We start from the raw sequence: 19,319 nt of genomic DNA on the forward strand, positions 1-19,319 counted from the left end.
GTGTGTCAACAGCCATGGAGGTATGTTCGCCAGCATCGCACGCGTGTCAGACGAGCTCAATATACAGTACAGTTGTTGGCACCATCCAACTCATCCACCGCGGCGGCGGTCACATTCATCACCTTCGTGCAAGACCTCAAACGCAAGACGAAGACATGGGGCCCAATGATCGAGGTCTGCGCCAGCGGCGAGAAATCCCTCGAGCGATTCCGATACCAGTTTCCGGACGACTGGCTGTACAGCGACCAATTGAGGGGGGAGTGGAGCGCATTCAATGAGATTCTGAAGAGGAAGAACGACTCCATCCAGGAGCAGCTAGGTGTGTAGGCCGCTTTGGGCTTCATGCGAGCTTTGTTAACATCATTTCAGCCGGACTTCAGCTGAAGATCGTGGCGGAGGACAAGATTGTGGAGAACAAGATCAACGACATTATACAAGAATGGGAACAGACGCGACCCGTTCAAGGCAGTATGCGCGCCGACACTGCCCTCAATACTATCAACGTCTTCGAGGGCAAGCTCACCCGCGTCCAGGAAGAATACGACCTTGTCTGTAAGGCGAAGGAGGCGCTCGACCTGGAACTCATACGCCATACGCGGCTGGAACCCGTCTTCGAAGAACTACGAGACTTGAAGGCGGTCTGGACGGCGCTCTCAGGTGTTTGGAGCCAGATTGGGGAGCTCCGGGAGATGCCATGGGCTACGGTGCAGCCCCGGAAACTGAGGCAACAGTTGGATGGACTGCTTTCGTCGACGAAGGATATGCCAACTCGCATGCGCCAGTACGCCGCTTTCGAATACGTTCAAGACGTGCTGCGCGGTCTCTTGAAGTCCAACTCGCTCATTTCTGAGCTGAAGTCTGAGGCGCTGAAGGACAGGCATTGGAAGCAATTGTTCAAGGTGTTGAGGGTACCTTCGCAGATCAGTCTACCTCTGTGAGTCCTTCGCTTTGTGATGCACGTATACGCTCCTAATATATAACTAGCATGACGCTGGGTCATGTCTACGATATGGACCTGCGCAAGAACGAGAACACGATCAAGGAGGTCATCATTCAGGCTCAGGGAGAGGTATGAATGCTTGACTACTGTCAGCGTTACGCGAATACTCACCGAGGTAATTTCAGATGGCTCTGGAAGAGTACATCCGGCAAGTCAAGGAAACGTGGACCAACTATACTCTTGACCTCGTCAACTATCAGAACAAATGCCGCTTGATCAGGTACGCATACTTTATCTACTTTTTGACGTTCACCGCTCACAGCCCTTGTAGAGGGTGGGATGACCTGTTTAACAAGTGCAGCGAGAACCTGAACTCGCTGACCGCCATGAAGCTATCGCCCTATTACAAAGGTCTGCATTTATCTTGTCTCACGAAACTATCGGCTGATTGTGTTTCGTAGTCTTCGAGGAGGAAGCAGGATCTTGGGAAGAGAAGCTGAACCGTATCCACGTTCTCTTCGGTAAGTGTCCCTGCAGTTACGTTGTGCTCTGGGCAGCGACCGATAATGTTTCATAGACGTCTGGATCGACGTCCAGCGCCAGTGGGTCTACCTCGAGGGTATTTTCTCAGGAAGCGCAGACATCAAGCATCTCCTTCCCGTCGAGACTGCGCGGTTCCAGAACATCAACACCGAGTTCCTCGCGGTCATGAAGAAGGTGTACAAGTCCCCGTTCGTCATCGACGTCATGAACATTCAGGGTATCCAGAAGTCGCTGGAACGTCTCGCCGACCTCCTCAACAAAATCCAGAAGGCACTCGGAGAGTATCTGGAGCGGGAGCGTGCCTCCTTCCCCCGCTTCTACTTCGTCGGTGACGAAGACTTGCTCGAAATCATCGGCAACAGCAAGGAGATCCTCCGCATTATGAAGCATCTGAAGAAGATGTTTGCGGGAATCTCGACGATCATGCTGGACGAGGAGTTGACCCAAATTCAAGGTATGGCGTCCCGGGAGGGCGAGGAAGTCTACTTCAAGGACCCCATCCTGCTGAAGGACTTCCCCAAGATCAACGACTGGCTCACCAAGCTGGAAGCGGAGATGCGGGTGTCGCTTGCGCAGCTTCTCTGTGACGCCGTAGCCGAGCTTCAGTCATTCTACGGCACTGTCACCCCTCTCCCACAAGATCAGTTCATGGCGTGGCTGGAGAAGTACCCTGCCCAGCTGGTCACTCTTGCCATTCAGGTCGCGTGGACGGCTTCTGTAGAGGCGGTGCTAGAAAGCTCTCAATCTCTGGACGGTCCTCTCGATACTGTCTGCCAGGGTCTCGATCTTCTGGCCGACGTCGTGCTCACGGAACTAACGCCGGTAACACGTCGCAAATGCGAGCACCTCATCACCGAGCTCGTCCACCAGCGTGACGTCACCCGAACACTCATCCAGCAGCACGTCTCAGACAACCGGGCTTTCTCTTGGCTGTACCAGATGCGCTTCTACTTGAACCCGACTGGGGAGAATACACTCGAACGGCTTGCCATCCGGGTGGCGGACGCATCTTTCCCGTACGGGTGGGAGTACCTTGGCGTCCCCGATCGCCTAGTGCAGACGCCTCTGACCGACAGGTGCTACTTAACCTTGACTCAGGCTCTGGACAACCAGTTAGGAGGAGCACCTTTCGGTCCCGCCGGAACCGGTACGTCACCCTCCATGACCCCGCCGCAATTTGTACTCATATTCCTGCAGGCAAAACCGAGTCCGTCAAGGCTCTCGGTGTGCAATTGGGACGTTTCGTTCTGGTCTTCTGTTGCGACGAGACGTTCGACTTCCAGGCGATGGGTCGTATCTTCGTCGGTCTTTGTCAGGTCGGGGCGTGGGGATGCTTCGACGAGTTCAACCGTCTGGAGGAGCGTATCCTTAGTGCCGTCTCGCAACAGGTGCAGAGCATCCAACAAGGTCTCTCGGCGCTGGTGAAGAACCCGAACACGGAGATCGAGCTAGTCGGCAAGAACGTGAAGCTCAACAAGAATATGGGTATCTTTATCACGACTAACCCGGGCTACGCCGGGCGCTCTCAACTCCCTCCGAACCTGACGAAACTCTTCCGGCCCATGGCTATGACGCGCCCCGACCGGGAGCTCATTGCGCAGGTCATGCTGTTCTCCCAAGGTTTCCGAACTGCGGAGTCCCTCGCGTCAAAGATTGTTCCATTCTTCAATCTGTGTGACGAGCAGCTTTCACCTCAGCCCCACTACGACTTCGGTCTGCGAGCGCTCAAGGCCGTGCTAGCATCCGCTGGTATCCTCAAACGTGAGCGTCTGCAAGAGGCGAGGTCCTCCGGTGAAGCTGCGGACGCCGCTGGTCTCTCCGATACTACCTCTGAGCAGGTCATCTTGATCCAAAGTGTCAGGGAGACGATTGTACCTAAGCTCGTCGCCGACGACGTCCCGCTGTTGACAAGGTGTGTACCGCTTATCCCATTGCTCATAGTATAGTAGACTGACGTATATGTAGTTTGCTGGCGGACGTCTTCCCCGGTGTCGACTACGTTCCCGTCAACCTCGACGCCTTGCGCGAACAGATCAGCAAAGTCTGCTCAGAGCGCCGTCTCGTCGAGGGCGAGCGCTGGACCAACAAGATCCTCCAGCTCTACCAAATCCAGAAGATCCAGCACGGCCTCATGATGGTTGGTCCTTCGGGTAGCGGGAAGAGCAACGCATGGCAAGTGCTGCTCGCGGCGCTTGAGCGTCTTGATGGTGTCGAAGGTGTGTCGTACGTGATCGACCCCAAAGCCATGCACAAAGACGCGCTCTACGGGACTCTGGATCCGACGACGCGTGAATGGAATGACGGTCTCTTTACGCACACTCTTCGCAAGATCGTCGACGACGTGCGTGGTGAGAGCGGCAAGCGGCACTGGATCATCTTCGACGGTGACGTCGATCCTGAGTGGGTAGAGAACTTGAACAGGTATGGTGGTTTTATACGCGTAGTTCGTACAGATGCTCACGATGCCATGACAGTGTGCTCGATGACAACAAGCTCCTTACTCTGCCCAACGGCGAACGTCTCAACTTGCCTTCTAACGTCCGCATCATGTTCGAAGTCGAGCACTTGAAGTACGCGACGCTCGCTACTGTCAGTCGTTGCGGCATGATCTGGTTCAGCGAGGACGTCGTGGAGCCTTCGATGGTCTTCCGGCATTACCTCGAGACATTGTCCACCGTCGCGCTCGACGCCGAGGACGACGAGGCTCTCGACATCCCTGGTCGCCGTACTGAGGCGGCTGGAGACTCTCCTACCTCACCACATCTTGTCACGCAGAAGGAGATCGCCCTCATCTTGGAGCCATTCTTCGAGGACGGCGAGCTCATCATGTCTGCGCTTCAGTACGCGGAGACAATCGAACACATCATGGACTTCACGACCACTCGCGCCTTGAACACACTATTCTCTCTGATCAACAAGACCGTGCGGAACGTCATCGAGTACAACATCCAGCATTCGGACTTCCCTCTTACGCACGAGCGAATCGAGCAGTATGCGACCAAACGTCTGCTGGTCAGCTTGATCTGGGCGTTCTCTGGAGATGCGCGTCTGGAGCTGCGTGCCGAGCTCGGCGACTTCCTACGGAAGCACACTGGGGTCGACCTCCCACCGCTCAACCAGGGCGGCTCCCTTCTGGACTTCGACGTGCAGGTTTCGAACGGAGAGTGGACCGGATGGCAAGGTCGCGTTCCCGTCATCGACATCGAATCTCATGCGGTCACGGCTTCGGACGTCGTCGTGCCTACAGTCGACACCGTCCGCCACGAGGAGGTCCTATACTCGTGGCTATCTGAACACAAGCCGCTGATGCTCTGTGGTCCTCCTGGCTCCGGGAAGACCATGACGCTTTTCAGCGCCCTGCGTAAACTCCCGGATATGGAAGTTGTTGGCCTAAACTTCTCCAGTGCGACGACGCCCGAGCTCATCCTCAAGACCTTCGAGCAGTACTGCGAGTACCGCAAGACGCCGAACGGGGTCATTCTGGCGCCTGTCCAAATCGGCCGCTGGTTGGTTGTGTTCTGCGACGAGATCAACCTTCCTGCCACGGACAAGTACGGCACTCAGCGCGTCATTTCGTTCATCCGTCAGCTGGTGGAGTGCGGCGGGTACTGGCGCACGACCGACATGGCTTGGGTGAAGCTCGAGCGCATCCAGTTCGTCGGCGCTTGCAACCCGCCGACTGACCCTGGTCGAGTACCGTTGAGCCACCGTTTCCTTCGCCATGCGCCGTTGGTCATGGTCGACTACCCCGGAGAGCTCTCACTCAAGCAGATTTACGGGACATACAACCGGGCACTCCTCAAGGTTGTCCCCAACCTCCGGGCGTACTCGGAGCCGCTCACGGACGCCATGGTCGCCCTCTATCTGTCCTCCCAGAAGCGGTTCACAACCGATGTCCAGGCGCACTACGTGTACAGTCCTCGTGAGCTCACCCGCTGGGTGCGTGGTATCTACGAGGCGATTCGGCCTCTGGAGATCCTGTCGGTGGAAGGGTTGGTCAGGGTATGGGCCCACGAGGCGCTTCGGCTCTTCCAGGATCGTCTCGTCACGGAAGAGGAGAAACGTTGGACCGACGAGGCCATCGACAATGCTGCGATGGAGCACTTCCCTACCATCAATCGCGACGAGGCGCTCTCGCGTCCCATCCTGTTCTCCAACTGGACGTCGAAGGACTACATCCCCGTTGATCGTGAGGTCCTCCGTGAGTATACGAAGGCTCGTCTCCGTGTGTTCTACGAAGAGGAACTCGACGTCCCGCTCGTCCTTTTCAACGACGTACTCGACCACGTCCTACGTATCGACCGTGTCTTCAGGCAAGTTCAGGGCCACTTACTCCTGATCGGTGTCAGTGGTAGCGGCAAGGTCAGTTCACACGCAGCCTACCATTGCATATTTCATTGCTGACCTTAGTCGGACAGACGACACTATCGCGCTTCGTGGCTTGGATGAACGGTCTCAGTATCTTCCAGATCAAGGTTCACAACAAGTACACGGGTGACGATTTCGACGAGGACCTGAGGACTGTCCTCCGGCGCTCCGGCTGTAAGGGCGAGAAGATCTGCTTCATCATGGACGAATCCAACGTCCTCGACTCCGGTTTCCTAGAGCGGATGAACACTCTCTTGGCCAACGCCGAGGTCCCGGGTCTCTTTGAGGGCGACGAACATTCTGCTCTCATGACCGCTTGCAAGGAAGGCTCGCAACGAGATGGTCTCATGCTCGACTCGCACGAAGAGCTGTACCGCTGGTTCACGCAGCAAGTCGCGAAGAACTTGCACGTCGTCTTCACGATGAACCCTCCGGAGAACGGCCTCGCTTCACGTGCGGCTACCTCTCCCGCGTTATTCAATCGTTGTGTACTCGATTGGTTCGGAGACTGGTCCGATCAGGCCTTCTACCAAGTCGGTCTCGAATTCACCAACACTCTCGACCTCGACCTGCCGTCTTACAACCCTCCTGCGCTATTCCCGATCTCCTACCGTGATCTCTCTATGCCTCCGACTCACCGCGCCGCAGTTGTCAACGCTTTGGTCCACGTCCACGAGTCTATGCACCAGATCAATCAGCGCCTCAGCCGCCGCCAGGGTCGTTACAACTATGTTACTCCTCGTCACTACTTGGACTTGTGAGTGTCCGCCCCGATTTGTCACTGTCTATGGCTAACATCCAGTCTATAGCATCAACCACTACGTCCGCCTGCACAACGAGAAGCGTGAGGAACTCGAGGAGCAGCAACGTCATTTGCACGTTGGCCTCGACAAACTCCGCGAGACTGTCGAGCAGGTCGAAGAATTGCGGAAGAGTCTCGCTATCAAGCGCACACAACTCGAGGCCAAGAACGCGGAGGCGAACGAGAAGCTGAAGCGCATGGTCGCCGACCAGCAGGAGGCAGAGCAGAAGAAGGCGGCGTCCATCGAGATCCAGGCAGCGCTCGTCGAACAGGACAAGCACATCAAGGAACGTCGGGAGGTCGTCATGGCGGACCTGGCGGACGCGGAACCTGCCGTGTTGGATGCCCAGGCTGCCGTCAGTAGCATCAAGCGTCAGCACCTCCAGGAAGTTCGTACTATGGCCAACCCGCCCGAGGCTGTCAAGTTGGCGATGGAGTCTGTCTGTACCGTTCTGGGCCACAAGATCGACAGCTGGAGAACAGTGCAGGGTATCATCCGCCGTGACGACTTCATCCAACGCATCGTCAACTTCGACACGACCAACCAGATGACCAAGCAACTCCGCGACGTCATGAAGCGGGACTTCCTCAGCCGCCCTTCGTTCAACTTCGAAACGGTCCAGCGCGCAAGTAAGGCTTGTGGACCTCTCGTGAAGTGGGTCATCGCGCAATGTCGCTTCTCCGAGATTTTGGACAAGGTCGAGCCCCTCCGCAATGAGGTGCAGTCGCTCGAGGACCAGGCAGACCAGACGAAGCAGCAGGCGCAGATGATGGTCACCATGATCGCGGAGCTTGAGGCCAGTATCGAACGGTACAAGGAGGAGTACGCCGGGCTCATTCGCGAAACTCAAGCCATCAAGACCGAGATGGAGCGAGTCGAGAGCAAGGTCGATCGCAGCATGAAGCTCCTGGAGAGTCTGTCTTCCGAGAAGACTCGTTGGGAGGACGGCAGTCGTACCTTCGATACCGAGATGGGTACTATCGTCGGCGACGTCCTCCTGTCCGCCGCATTCTTGGCCTACGCTGGCTTCTTCGATCAGCAATATCGTGAAATGATGTGGCAGGAGTGGTCGAGCCATCTCGCCGAGGCTGGTGTCCAGTTCAAGGCCGAACTCTCGCTACCCGAGTACTTGTCGACGGCCGATGACCGTCTCAGCTGGCAGTCGAAGTCTCTCCCCTCCGACAACTTGTGCACAGAGAACGCCATCATGATCAAGCGTTACAGCCGGTACCCCCTAATCATCGATCCTACTGGCCAGGCGACGACGTTCTTGCTAAACGAGTACAAGGACCGCAAGATCACCGTTACGAGTTTCCTCGACGAGGCCTTCCTAAAGGTCCTGGAGAGCGCTCTGCGATTCGGAAACACCTTACTCATTCAGGATGTTGAACATCTCGACCCAATCCTGAACCCCGTTCTCAACAGAGAGATTCGCCGCACGGGCGGCCGTGTCCTCATCCGCCTGGGCAGTCAGGACATCGACTTCTCGCCATCGTTCACCATGTTCCTCTCGACGCGCGATCCCTCCGTGGAGTTCTCCCCCGATATCTGCAGTCGAGTCACCTTCGTCAACTTCACGATGACAAGGAGCAGTCTACAGAGCCAGTCGCTGGATCAGGTCTTGAAGGTCGAACGTCCTGATACGGAACGCAAGCGCACTGACCTCATGAAGATGCAAGGCGAGTTCCGCCTGCGTCTCCGCACGCTGGAGAAGCTGCTGTTGCAGGCCCTCAACGAGTCTTCTGGCAACATCCTGGACGACGACAAGGTCATCGACACCCTGGAGACTCTCAAGCGGGAGGCTGCCGAGATCACCCGTAAGGTCGAGGAGACCGATCTCGTGATGAAGGAGGTGGAAGAGGTCACCGCGGAGTACCTGCCCATCGCGCAAGCGTGCAGTGCCGTCTTCTTCATCCTCGAGCAGCTCAACCTCGTCAACCACTTCTACCAGTTCTCTCTCCGCTTCTTCCTTGACATCTTCGACTACATCCTGCATCACAACCCTAACCTTCGCAGCGTCACCGACCATGCGCGCCGCCGGGACATCCTGATGAACGACCTCTTCCTCGTCGTCTACAAACGAACCTCGCGCGCCTTGCTCCACCGAGATCACGTCATGTTGGCAGTTCTCCTCGCCCAGGTCAAGCTTCGCGGCGTCGAGGAGATTGCGGATGAGCTAGAGTTCTTTTTGGATAGTGGAGATGGCGCGCTGCTCGCGAACACCGACTCTTTGCAGACCACCATCTTGTCTCCTGAGCAGGCACAACGCCTTGTTACGTTCGCCAAACATCCCCTGTTCAAGCCCGTGTTGACCCATCTTACCGAGCACGAGGACGAATGGGTTGGCTTCTTGGAGTCAAGTACCCCCGAGGCTTCCGTCCCTCAATCATGGGATCCCAGCACTCGTGAGTACTGTTTGAATCGAAGATGACGTTTGCTGAATACAATTTTGCAGCTGGGGTGGAGGCTGTTCGCAACATGACCGTTGTCAAATGTCTGCGCCCCGATCGTGTCTTGCAGTCTACGGCGGTCTTCGTCAAGGCTGTCTTCCAGTCCGATTTGGGTGCCGTCTCCGCGTACGAACTAGGCGCCATGGTTGCGGACGAGATCCAACCCGCCACACCGTTAGCTCTCGTCTCCGTTCCTGGATACGATGCCAGCTACAGGGTTGAGAACCTGGTGCAGAACACCGGTACTCGGTGCACATCCGTCGCTATGGGCTCGCAAGAAGGTTTCACGCTCGCAGACCAGGCGGTCGCTATGGCTGCCAGGCAAGGCTCCTGGGTCTTGCTCAAGAACGTCCATCTCGCTCCGTCTTGGCTCGGACAGCTGGAGAAGAAGTTGCAGACCCTCAATCCGCACAGGAACTTCCGTCTGTTCCTTACCATGGAGGCGAACCCGAGCATCCCCGTCAACATTCTGCGACAATCGCGCATCCTCATGAACGAACCTCCCCCGGGTATCAAGGCCAACCTGTCAGACTCGTTGCGCAGCATCTCGTCCGCCCGACTTACCCAAGGGCCCGCCGAGAAAGCTCGCCTGTACTTCCTGCTCGCTTGGTTCCATGCCGTCGTCCAGGAGCGCCTGCGCTACGTGCCCCTCGGATGGAGCAAGACGTACGACTTCAACGACTCCGACATGGCCGCCGCCTTCAACACCATCGACACCTGGCTCAACAGCGTCGCGAAGGGTCGCGCGAACGTCGACCCCGCGTCTATCCCCTGGGACGCCATCCGCACCCTCATCAAGCAGTCAGTGTACGGCGGTCGCGTCGACAGCGACTTTGACCAGAAAATCATCGACGCGTTTGTGGACGGCTTGTTCACATCCGCCGCATACAACGTCGACTTCGACCTCGTCCCGAGCGTTACTGGCTCTCGAGTACTCGCTGTTCCCGAAGGAACTAAGCTCGACCACTTCCTGTCGTGGGTCCACCAGCTTCCTGAGCGTGAGCCGCCGTCATGGCTCAGCCTCCCTCCAACGGCGGAGCGGGTCATTGCGGTCGCGCAAGGTACGTGTATGCGCCTTTCATATTGCAGTATATGCTAACACAATGGACGTAGGACACGAACTCCTCGGGAAGCTTCGCAAGATGCGTATGCTCGCAGATGACGACGACGAGGCAACACCTAGCGCTGGGCCGTCTCAGGGCGCCTCTCAACAGCCTGCGTGGATGCGGAACCTCAACGAGCGCTGCCGTGAATGGCTCGAGCAGCTGCCTGCAGTACGTTCCAGGAAGGGAGCGATGTTCACCCCGGGTTACTAACATTCTATCGATAGAACTTCCAAACGTTGCAAAAGCAAAGTGCAGAGCACTCAGACCCGCTCTATCGCCTGTTCTTCCGCGAGGGCTCCATCGGAGGCAAGTTGCTTACGCAGGTCCGTCGGGACTTGGCGGACGTCGTTAAGGTCTGCGACGGTGCGCTCAAGCAGACCAACCATCTCCGTACTCTCATGAGCTCGCTCACGAAGGGTAAGTCGCTCGATGTACTACCATTTCGCATTGATACTCACTGCGGTTGCGCTTTCAGGGACGATCCCCGACCACTGGCGACGCTACAAGGTTCACAAGGCGATGGGTGTCTCGGAATGGATTTCGAACTTCGCGCGTCGGTTGGCACAGCTCGACCAGATCGCCGGCCTGGACAACCTCAACAACGTCGAGGTCTGGCTGGGTGGACTGTTCTTCCCCGAGGCGTACATCACCGCGACCCGGCAAGCCGTTGCTCATCGCAAGAGGTGGAGTCTCGAGACCCTGCGTCTGCAGCTGGACATTGAGAAGGTGAACGACCCCGGCGCATTCATCGTTGACGGTAAGCTGTCTTTCTATTTTCCGCTCGCGCTGTCGCTCACGCGTAGATTTAGGCCTGGTCCTAGAGGGTGCCGCCTGGGCGTCCGACAAGCTGGTGTTGAACGACGGCGAGACCGTACGCCTCGGGCCTTCCCAGATCCGCTGGGTGCAGTCAGAGGAGGTCGTGCCCAATGCGGTCAACCTACCCATCTACCTCAACGGCGACCGTAACGACATCATGTTCACGCTCGATCTGCCGTTTGACAGCTCTGCCGGGTCCCTGGTCGCGACACGCGCCGTCTGCTTGACCGCTGGCGGTTGAGTGGAGTCGGTCTTTGTTGGATAGTTACACGGTCCTAGAGCTCCTGCTGATATACATACCCCGCGCATACATACCATACGTTCCTTCCGCGTCATGTCTCTAATGCCTAATGAATTTCATGATTTTGCTTCCGATTAACTCTCACGGGTTGGTCTCATGAGTGGGCAATCGCGCTGTATCAATGAAGTCCTCGCGGACCATCGACTGTATGATCACCGCGTATGCCTCTTCAGCAAATTACTAGCATAGTTGAATGCGACGCTGTCATATTAACACGCACGTTGAGCCTGCCCTTGACCTGACAGCTCGAGTCATGTCGATGGCCAAGCTGGCCAGAGCCATTTTACTGCAGGGCGCTTGCCATCGACGAGCACGTAAACGATGCCTACACGTTCGTTCACCATCCGTGTTCCCGCGACCTCTGCCAATATCGGCCCCGGCTTCGACGTCGTTGGCCTCTCGCTTTCTCTCCATCTCACTCTCACCGTAAACGTCGGAGCCCATGATTCTGCCTCCCCGAAAATCACCTACTCCGGCGAGGGCGCTGACGAGGTCCCTCTCGACGCATACAAGAACCTCACCACTCGCGTCGCGCTCTACGTTCTCCGATGCCACAATATCGCAAAGTTCCCTGTCGGCTTAACAATCCACTGCGACAACGAGATACCGTTCGGACGCGGACTCGGCTCGTCCGGCGCCGCAGTCATCGCTGGGGTCATCCTCGGCAGTGAGCTTGGGGAGCTCAGCCTTCCCGTCGAGCGATTGCTCGACTTCGCGCTCATGGTCGAACGCCATCCGGACAATGTCACCGCTGCGCTCGTCGGAGGCTTCGTCGGCTCGTACTTGCGGGAGTTGGACGAGGCGGCAACAGAGGCGGCCAGCGTACCCCTCAGCGAAGTCCTCCCGGAGTACCCGCCAGATGCTGGAGAGGAGTGGGGGCTGAACCCGCCGCAACCGCCCCTTGGGATCGGCCACTACGTGCGGTTTGGATGGTCGGAGAGCATCAAGGCCCTCGCGATTATCCCGCGCTTCGAGCTGAGCACGGCGAGCGCACGCGCAGTTCTCCCGCTGGAGTACTCGCGAAAGGATCTGGTACGTTCACTCTACAACGCGAGATGTGAACGGATACTGATGTGCTTCATCGCAGGTGTTCAACCTCCAACGACTAGCGGTGCTCACCACCGCGCTCGCGCAAAACCCACCAGATCCGGAGCTCATCTACGAGGCGATGAAGGACCGCGTTCATCAACCCTACCGGAAAACTTTAGTAAGGGGCTAATATTGTCCGCACGGCTTCACGCATTCATCATCTTCAACTACAGATTCCCGGGTTGCCTGAAGTCACGTCCAACATCACCCCCTCTACCCACCCCGGGCTGCTCGGGATCTGTCTCTCCGGGGCAGGACCTACCATCCTCGCGCTCGCCACCGGCGGCTATGAGGCCATCGCAAACGACGCAGCGGCGATCTTCAAAACGCACGGTATCGACGTCGACTGGAAGGTCCTCGAGATCGCTGGCGGCAGTGTTGTACAACAGAACCCTTGATACCAAGGCTGTAATGTCAAGAATGTGTAATTTTGGCCAGCTTCGATCATAGAGCTATGTATCAAAGCTTGTTTCTGGTTTCTTGCGATTTGACCGCGTATTGCTCGCGTTCGTGCTCCCTTGAACCGTCCCCAACGGTCCACATCGACTACTTGAAGCCCTCATTGGGGCTTCACCGTTACCAGTGAGATATTGTGTTATGGTCGGCCATCGTTGGTGAGTCACGACCGGCTGCTTTGCATTGCGGTGTCTACTAAAGATACAGAAAGCAAGAACAATTATAAGAGCTATCTTGCTACCACTTCGGATGATCTACACCCCCCATAAATACGTCATAAACCAATACTGAAGGATCGTGACACTGCGCGATTAAGCGACGGTGAAGCTAGGAAGCACGGTCAGTCGTGTTTCAGATAGCATGGATTTGGAGTCACTCACTAAACCATATCATCAAGGGAACCGTGCTGGGCGATGGCAACAAGGGCCGGCTGGTGGTTGGCGGCGGTGTTGATCGAAGCCAGACGGTAAGAGCCGGCGGGGAGACCAGGTGCAGGGACGTCGACCGAGAGCACACCGTTCACAGCGGGGTCGTTGAGGCCCTTGAAGAAGACGAAGCCGTTGAGCGGGTCAGTCGGCGTGGTCTGGTCGAGGGAGGTGAGCTTGTCGATGACGACGTGCGAGTGGCCCTGGATGTCGCCCTGCGCGTTCACGACCTGGGGGGCGGCGAAGTAGTTCTCGGCCGCGTTCACGAAGTGGCCGGTCTCGAGGTGCGAAATCGCCATCTGGATCGTGAAGGGCGTGTTCGCCTTGACCGTCGCGCCGTTCTTGGGGTTGATGAACTTCGAGGAGGGCATGTTCGCCGTCGACGCGATGATACCCATCGGTGCGGGGTTGCACGAGCCCGTCTTGACCTGCTGGCCGTTCGTGATGGGCAGGTTCGGGACCGTCGCGCAGAAGTTGATGAAGTTGTTCGACGACGTCGCGGACGGAACCTGGCCGGCGGTGGGCCTGTGTGCAAGGGACGCGCGGTCAGCACCAGTGCAGGCTCTAGTCAATCCGACGGAGTACTTACTGATCCTGGCCGTCGTTCTCGAAGCCGGTGGCGATCACAGACTGCACCAGAGTCAACGATGTCTGTGCGTCCCCGCCAGCCGCAGCTCCGCCAGTGCCTGCGTTGTTCCCGCCGGCAGCGGCGGTGCCGGTAGCCTGCAAACAAATTAGCTTCAGCATTCATTTACATGTACGTGCTGGGGGTTGACTCACAGCAGCAGCGCTAGAGCTAGCCACGGTGGCCGCCGCGCTCGAGGCAGCCGCGACAGTGGAAGCGGCCGCACTCGAGGCGGCCGCAGCGGTGGAAGCCGCCGCCGCGGTAGTGGCCGCGACACTTGAAGCTGCTGCAGCACCACCAGCGGCCGCGTTGTCGCCAGCAGTCGCGCCGGTGGCGGCGATGCGGGCGTCACGGTCTGCGGCAGTCGTGCAAGTGATGCTCGTTCCAGCGGAGTTCACGAGGGGGAGCGCAGCGCAGCTGTGAAACGATTGTCAGTCTGCATGCGAAACGTGATATTTTCATGATACTCACACAAGGCCTCCAGCGCAGCCCGTGAGGACGAACTTGCCGTTCACGCACTGGGCGAACTGGCTGTTCACACAGGCGTTCTCGCCGGCAGTACAAGGCGAGTTCGCGGTGAGCGTCGCGAACTTTTGGCTGTGGGGGGAGTACAAAGTGAGTGCTAAGTTTGGCACAATGGCGGGAGCATTGTGTGGGAAACTCACTTGAGCGCGATGGCGTCTTTCCCGTTCTGGAGCGTGAAGGAGGCGCGCTTGTGGAACCGCGGGCTGGCCGATGCGGAGAGCGCGAGGGCGAGGGTGACGAAGATGGAGTACTGCATGGTGTCGTTAAGTAAGGGTATGAGGCGATCTACGCGTTGACTTGAAGCTTGAGGGAGGGTGGGTGGGATATCTAGAAGCAGACACCGGGTCGCAGACCGAAGGACTCAGGGCACGATCCCAGATCGCTGAAGGATGGAGAGCGACGTGAAGAGACGAGCGGACTGGGGGCCCGAGCTGCAGCTGATGCATTCTTATACAGCTTCGGGGGCGTTGCACTATTTGCGTCCGGCACCAGCTCAGTCCGATCCAGATACATTCGAACAATGGCGATGCCGCATCGGCGCCCAAAGCTCGGACCAATTGTAGGCGAACAAAGGCCCGATGCATGTGGCCCGGAGCCTCATACTGACAGCGCAGATTCCCAGCACGGGCCGTTTCCAGTGGGCGACCCTCCAAGATGGTGGTAGCGCGCGAGAGTGTACTGCAAGTGGTGGCGATGCTCAGTGCGCTACGATGTGATCGTAGGTATGTACTGCGTAGATGCTGATACCCCTTGCTTACCAGCGTCCTCCGCAGTGTTTTTAATGCCTCAGGATGGCCGAAAATACCGTATGTTGCATGTGCCCGCTAGCGTCGGCGTACATCGGCGCCCGGGAAAACGACACGTCGGAGCCTAGGCATCAAGTTTTTTCTGGACCATCGGCTTGAACGTGATGGCGCTCGGCGTAGAAAGCCCTTTCTACGCGATGCACAGCGTAATACAATCGCACGCGACGGCACAGGGCCTGGAGAGACGTTGGAGACGTCATGGATGAGTTGTGCCTAGCCCGATGAGGGGGAGGGCTGCTTGTTTCTGCCACAGCTGACTGAAGCTGTCATGCTGTCAACATGCTCTCTGCTCGACTGATCCTGTCTAGAAGCTCTCTATGAACGCCGAGAACCCTACAACTCGTTGCTTCTCGGGCCCATCCGGGTCAACACCACCTTCAAGTACTTCCGCCGATGCTGACCTTCATGGATACACGGTCAGTGGGGGCACCCAGTGGTATCGCACGTACTGAAGACACTCTGTCTGTAGTTCGTCTTAGCCCCAAGCAGCAAGAAATGCCCACGGCGGTATGCTTGGCCGAGAACACCGCCGCACGAGCAGGGTCGCCGAGTGCTGATGCCCGTCGTGCACACCGAAGAGTGCAAATCCCGGGGTTTGCACAGATGCTGGGAGGAGGCCGGGGACGAACGCACTGAGAGTACTGCAAGCCAATGGGCATCGAAAGGTTCGGAAGGTCGGTGTGTGTAGGATCATTCCTCGAGGCTTCCGGGTCGACGACTGACCCGCGCCCATAGAAACGCTTCTCATTCAGTAACCTCGGGATCAACTTCCTGTCCCAGTGACCAGCTACCGCCGCATACGGAACTGCATGGTCCTCTCGCTTCTCTGGTCTCTATGAGGAGACGCTGCAGCGAAACATCAACAAAACAGCGCTCGCCCGACCTTCGCGGGGTGGCAGACCGGCTTCGACTCGGTGGTACATGCATTCCCATTCCCGTCCCCCAGCTCTCCCGCTGATCAGTGCAACAGGGACACCTATCCGCTGAGCCTGTGCTACATATATTACGCCTCGGGTGCTTCATGGACCTCCTACGCTTCGTCTGGTGCATCGACTATCATCCAGAACAGATGTGAAAAGGTAGTTCCCCGGATGCCCCTCGCCGAACTAGTTGGACCACCATAAGCGAAGCCGTGACAACAGCGCCCGGCATCCCGTGGGCGTGCTGGAGATCCTTTTTTTGACCACAGCATCTGCATACCAGGTTACAGCCTCATGGGGCACTGCGATCGCAGATCGGACCGCGTTCCTGAGGCCGGAGGTTACGATGTCACTTCTACGATGTGCGGCGCACCGTAGAGACGCTCCGACCCCTTGTGCGATATCCATCCGTCCTCACGGGCTACCGATGCGCCCAACGTCAACACTTGACGCCGTGGAACAGCATCTGTTGCATGTATGTTACCGCTCTCATAGGGCAAGCTTCGGCGTCAGGATCATTGACGCAATCAACCACACAGTGACGCGGAGCCGTGTGCCGTGATGCATGAGCATCTATGTTTCCCCACGGCATAGTTCCATAGCGCGAAGCTACATTCCCCGCAGAATTGCCGCCCTCGACCTCTGGTACAAATGACTCGGACATAAGAGCCTTCCAAACGCGTTCCACTACGCTTGAGTCAAGCATAAACATTGGTTTGGAACCAGCGTTACCTCTTGCACGTTCGAGGCTAAATCTGTATCATCTTCCTTGCAGAGCTGCCGCGCTACATTAATTGCCATATGCTTAGAACAATGCTAATTCAGGATCAACACCCGGTAGCCTACGCAAGCTGGAGACGAGGGCGCAGCCCATGCCGTGTTGCCTGGCATTCAGCCCGATTGATTGCTTGTGCGAGGGATCATTGCCCATGGCTGGGTTCCGTGAGCTTATTTTGCTCTTCTACTGCGCGTCATCAGTCCGTGCGTGAGAGACGAAGTGTTGACCGCCATAGCACCTTGTAGGAGAGCGCGCACCCAAGCTCAAGGCCGACCGGGTCCGATCCGAATCCTTCGTGAGACGCTGCGCCGAACCCTCACTTCCAGTGAGTCCCCTCGTCTCTTCCTCACAATTATGAGCTTCAGCCTCTAGTAAGGGCTTCCGGGATTGTATCACCTGCAGCAAGTGCATACAGGTCAAAGATCAATTACCCCTCCACGCACCCTCTTCTAGATGCGCAGCATCAAACGAGCGTACCTCAATCAGTTGGAGCTGAGGCCCAAGGTCCTGACATTCGCAGATTCTCGACCCGCGCTGACATCCTCGTTCTGTCAGCTACCCCGACACTCGTGCTACGGTTCCGCGTATAGCTATAATGTGAGTGAAAGGGATTGCCGTTAGCACTGACACGCAATATAACTAGATGTGGTTGTTCGTTAATTGAACCATGTGGGACCCCGCTTGCAGAAGCTTCCAACATACCCGTACACGTCTCGTGGATGATGGCTCTGCAGATAGTGCGTCTAGTACGCTATATACGAGATACGATGTAAATGACAGCACATCTGAAGCTTCTGTCGTCCGATAATATATCATCTGGGCCAGACGTCGGCGTCAAAGCGCAGTCACGGTGGGTATACTAGGACAGCCCTCCTAGGCTTCGCTCTCTCTCCCACTCATTCGACAGCGACAGTCAGCTTGCGGAGGTCAGCACCGAATTACGTCCAATCGGACCTTTGGGAACGCTCAAGGGAGTGTATAAGGACAGCATCCAAGCGGCACGTCTACTAGGCCTAACTCCAACCTACTCCCAACTCTTTCAGTCGCGCGACGATACTTGCACTCGGATCTATCATGTCGATAAACCTCAACGAGACGGCAGTACAGCAGAAAGCGGATTTCGCGAAGATCTTCCCTTTTGATGAGAAGCTGTACTCCCTGGAGGGCGACGAGCTCGAGTTCATGAAGAAGCAGACCGGTATCACGGACGAAGAAGAGCTCAGGAAGCACATAATCGCGGTCACAAAGGAAGCTTACACGGTAAGACCGACTCGACGCTCTTCGCCATATGTTCCTAAGATTGACGGTCTGCTCGTAAGGTCTTCCCATTCCCGTGCATCCGCCGCTATGCTTTCCTCACGTACGTCGAAATATAGTGATTTCGAGTTGAATATTTCGAACCGGCTGACGCGACATTCATCCCGTGCACAGGTTGAAGCTCCCCCTTCTGCCTGGCTTTGATCGGCTAATCCAGCTTGGGAAGGAGCGCAAGGATGCCGTGCTCCTCGATATAGGCTGCTGCTGTGAGTCTTTTGGAGCGACAAATCCTGCTAGCACGTACGTTCATCGAGGGCTGATTTATCTAGTCGGAAATGATGTCCGAATTGCCGCTGCAAATGGGTTTCCGGCCAAACAGATTGTGGCCACCGACCTGTATGGAGGTTCGTGTCTTCTTACATGGCTGCTTGGGGGAAGGTTGCTCGCGACGCTGAAATCTCTGTCGTAGATTACTGGAGGCTTGGCCACAAGCTCTACCGGAGCACGCCAGAGACATTCCCGGCGACGTTCCTGACTGGAGACGCCTTCGACCCCGCTCACCTCGCCATAGCTCCTCCAATATACACTGCGGGATCAGACCCTGTACCGGACCTGCCGACACTGACGTCGCTGAATCCACTGCGCGGACACGTCGCGGCGATCCACGCCTCCTCGTTCTTCCACCTCTTCAACGAGGAGCAGCAGCTGCACCTAGCGCGCGCCATGGCCGGGCTCCTCTCGCCCCTGCCGGGGTCAATGATCATCGGAACCCATGGCGGCGCGCTCCAGAAGGGCTCCGAGACCCACGACGTTGGCGGCGGCAATGGCAGCGCGGCCGGAAATCTGACGATGTTCTGCCACTCGCCGGAGAGTTGGACGGAGCTATGGGACGGAGGGGTTTTCGAAAAGGGCAAGGTGACGGTGGACGCAAGGATCGTTCCGCTTCAGATTGGGGAGAGGACCCGCCACGTTTTGCAGTGGTCTGTGACGAGGCTCTGAGTGCTCGTCTGTCTGGAACGATGCGCATGGGGTGTTTCGCGGGGACGTCTCGCCGAGCTTGGAAGGTCTCAATACCTCCAGGGTGCGCTGCTACAACCTGTATTCATAGTTC

General features: G+C 57.2%; 4 protein-coding genes across 4 annotated transcripts; 3 read left to right on the forward strand and 1 right to left on the reverse strand.

Moving 5' to 3' along the window:
* Positions 1 to 3: 3 nt before the first annotated feature.
* Positions 4 to 11,267, forward strand: TRAVEDRAFT_62339 (dynein heavy chain; the record flags this gene model as incomplete). Its single annotated transcript, XM_008034294.1, has 18 exons — positions 4 to 20; positions 73 to 319; positions 370 to 934; positions 985 to 1,069; positions 1,126 to 1,220; positions 1,272 to 1,351; positions 1,402 to 1,461; positions 1,518 to 2,630; positions 2,681 to 3,395; positions 3,449 to 3,904; positions 3,958 to 5,845; positions 5,902 to 6,608; positions 6,661 to 9,059; positions 9,110 to 10,165; positions 10,218 to 10,378; positions 10,435 to 10,627; positions 10,686 to 10,967; positions 11,014 to 11,267. Exons 1-18 carry the CDS (start codon positions 15 to 17, stop codon positions 11,265 to 11,267), a joined length of 10,362 nt encoding a protein of 3,453 aa, XP_008032485.1. The 5' UTR covers positions 4 to 14.
* A 381-nt stretch (positions 11,268 to 11,648) lies between these two features.
* Positions 11,649 to 12,885, forward strand: TRAVEDRAFT_159793 (homoserine kinase; the record flags this gene model as incomplete). The annotated part of the gene is made up of 3 exons (XM_008035027.1): positions 11,649 to 12,359; positions 12,415 to 12,534; positions 12,590 to 12,885. The coding sequence occupies 3 exons, from the start codon at positions 11,649 to 11,651 to the stop codon at positions 12,812 to 12,814; spliced, it is 1,056 nt and encodes a 351-aa protein (XP_008033218.1). The 3' UTR covers positions 12,815 to 12,885.
* A 130-nt stretch (positions 12,886 to 13,015) lies between these two features.
* Positions 13,016 to 14,730, reverse strand: TRAVEDRAFT_159796 (uncharacterized protein). Its single transcript, XM_008035028.1, has 6 exons — positions 14,588 to 14,730; positions 14,394 to 14,519; positions 14,078 to 14,339; positions 13,887 to 14,020; positions 13,253 to 13,822; positions 13,016 to 13,199 (listed from the first exon to the last, which is right to left on the reverse strand). The coding sequence occupies exons 1-6, from the start codon at positions 14,701 to 14,703 to the stop codon at positions 13,184 to 13,186; spliced, it is 1,224 nt and encodes a 407-aa protein (XP_008033219.1). The 5' UTR covers positions 14,704 to 14,730; the 3' UTR covers positions 13,016 to 13,183.
* Positions 14,731 to 17,924: 3,194 nt separating this feature from the next.
* On the forward strand, positions 17,925 to 19,269 carry TRAVEDRAFT_159805 (uncharacterized protein). The gene is made up of 5 exons (XM_008035029.1): positions 17,925 to 18,211; positions 18,271 to 18,311; positions 18,383 to 18,474; positions 18,538 to 18,612; positions 18,678 to 19,269. Exons 1-5 carry the CDS (start codon positions 18,026 to 18,028, stop codon positions 19,205 to 19,207), a joined length of 924 nt encoding a protein of 307 aa, XP_008033220.1. The 5' UTR covers positions 17,925 to 18,025; the 3' UTR covers positions 19,208 to 19,269.
* The last annotated feature ends 50 nt before the right edge of the window (positions 19,270 to 19,319 follow it).

The sequence above is a fragment of the Trametes versicolor genome (genome assembly GCF_000271585.1).
Source record: "Trametes versicolor FP-101664 SS1 unplaced genomic scaffold TRAVEscaffold_1, whole genome shotgun sequence".
Classification (NCBI taxonomy): domain Eukaryota; kingdom Fungi; phylum Basidiomycota; class Agaricomycetes; order Polyporales; family Polyporaceae; genus Trametes; species Trametes versicolor.

What these genes read in the sequence shown, in the direction of transcription:
- TRAVEDRAFT_159796 (XM_008035028.1), bottom strand. Translation starts at nt 14,703, where the DNA reads ATGCAGTACTCCATCTTCGTCACCCTCGCCCTCGCGCTCTCCGCATCG. An exon ending in AAAGACGCCATCGCGCTCAA is followed by an intron (nt 14,520 to 14,587) that starts GTGAGTTTCCCA and finishes CTCCCCCCACAG; the next exon opens with CCAAAAGTTCGCGACGCTCA. An exon ending in GGCTGCGCTGGAGGCCTTGT is followed by an intron (nt 14,340 to 14,393) that starts GTGAGTATCATG and finishes ATCGTTTCACAG; the next exon opens with CTGCGCTGCGCTCCCCCTCG.
- TRAVEDRAFT_159805 (XM_008035029.1), top strand. Translation starts at nt 18,026, where the DNA reads ATGTCGATAAACCTCAACGAGACGGCAGTACAGCAGAAAGCGGATTTC. An exon ending in TCACAAAGGAAGCTTACACG is followed by an intron (nt 18,212 to 18,270) that starts GTAAGACCGACT and finishes TCTGCTCGTAAG; the next exon opens with GTCTTCCCATTCCCGTGCAT. An exon ending in CCTCGATATAGGCTGCTGCT is followed by an intron (nt 18,475 to 18,537) that starts GTGAGTCTTTTG and finishes TGATTTATCTAG; the next exon opens with TCGGAAATGATGTCCGAATT.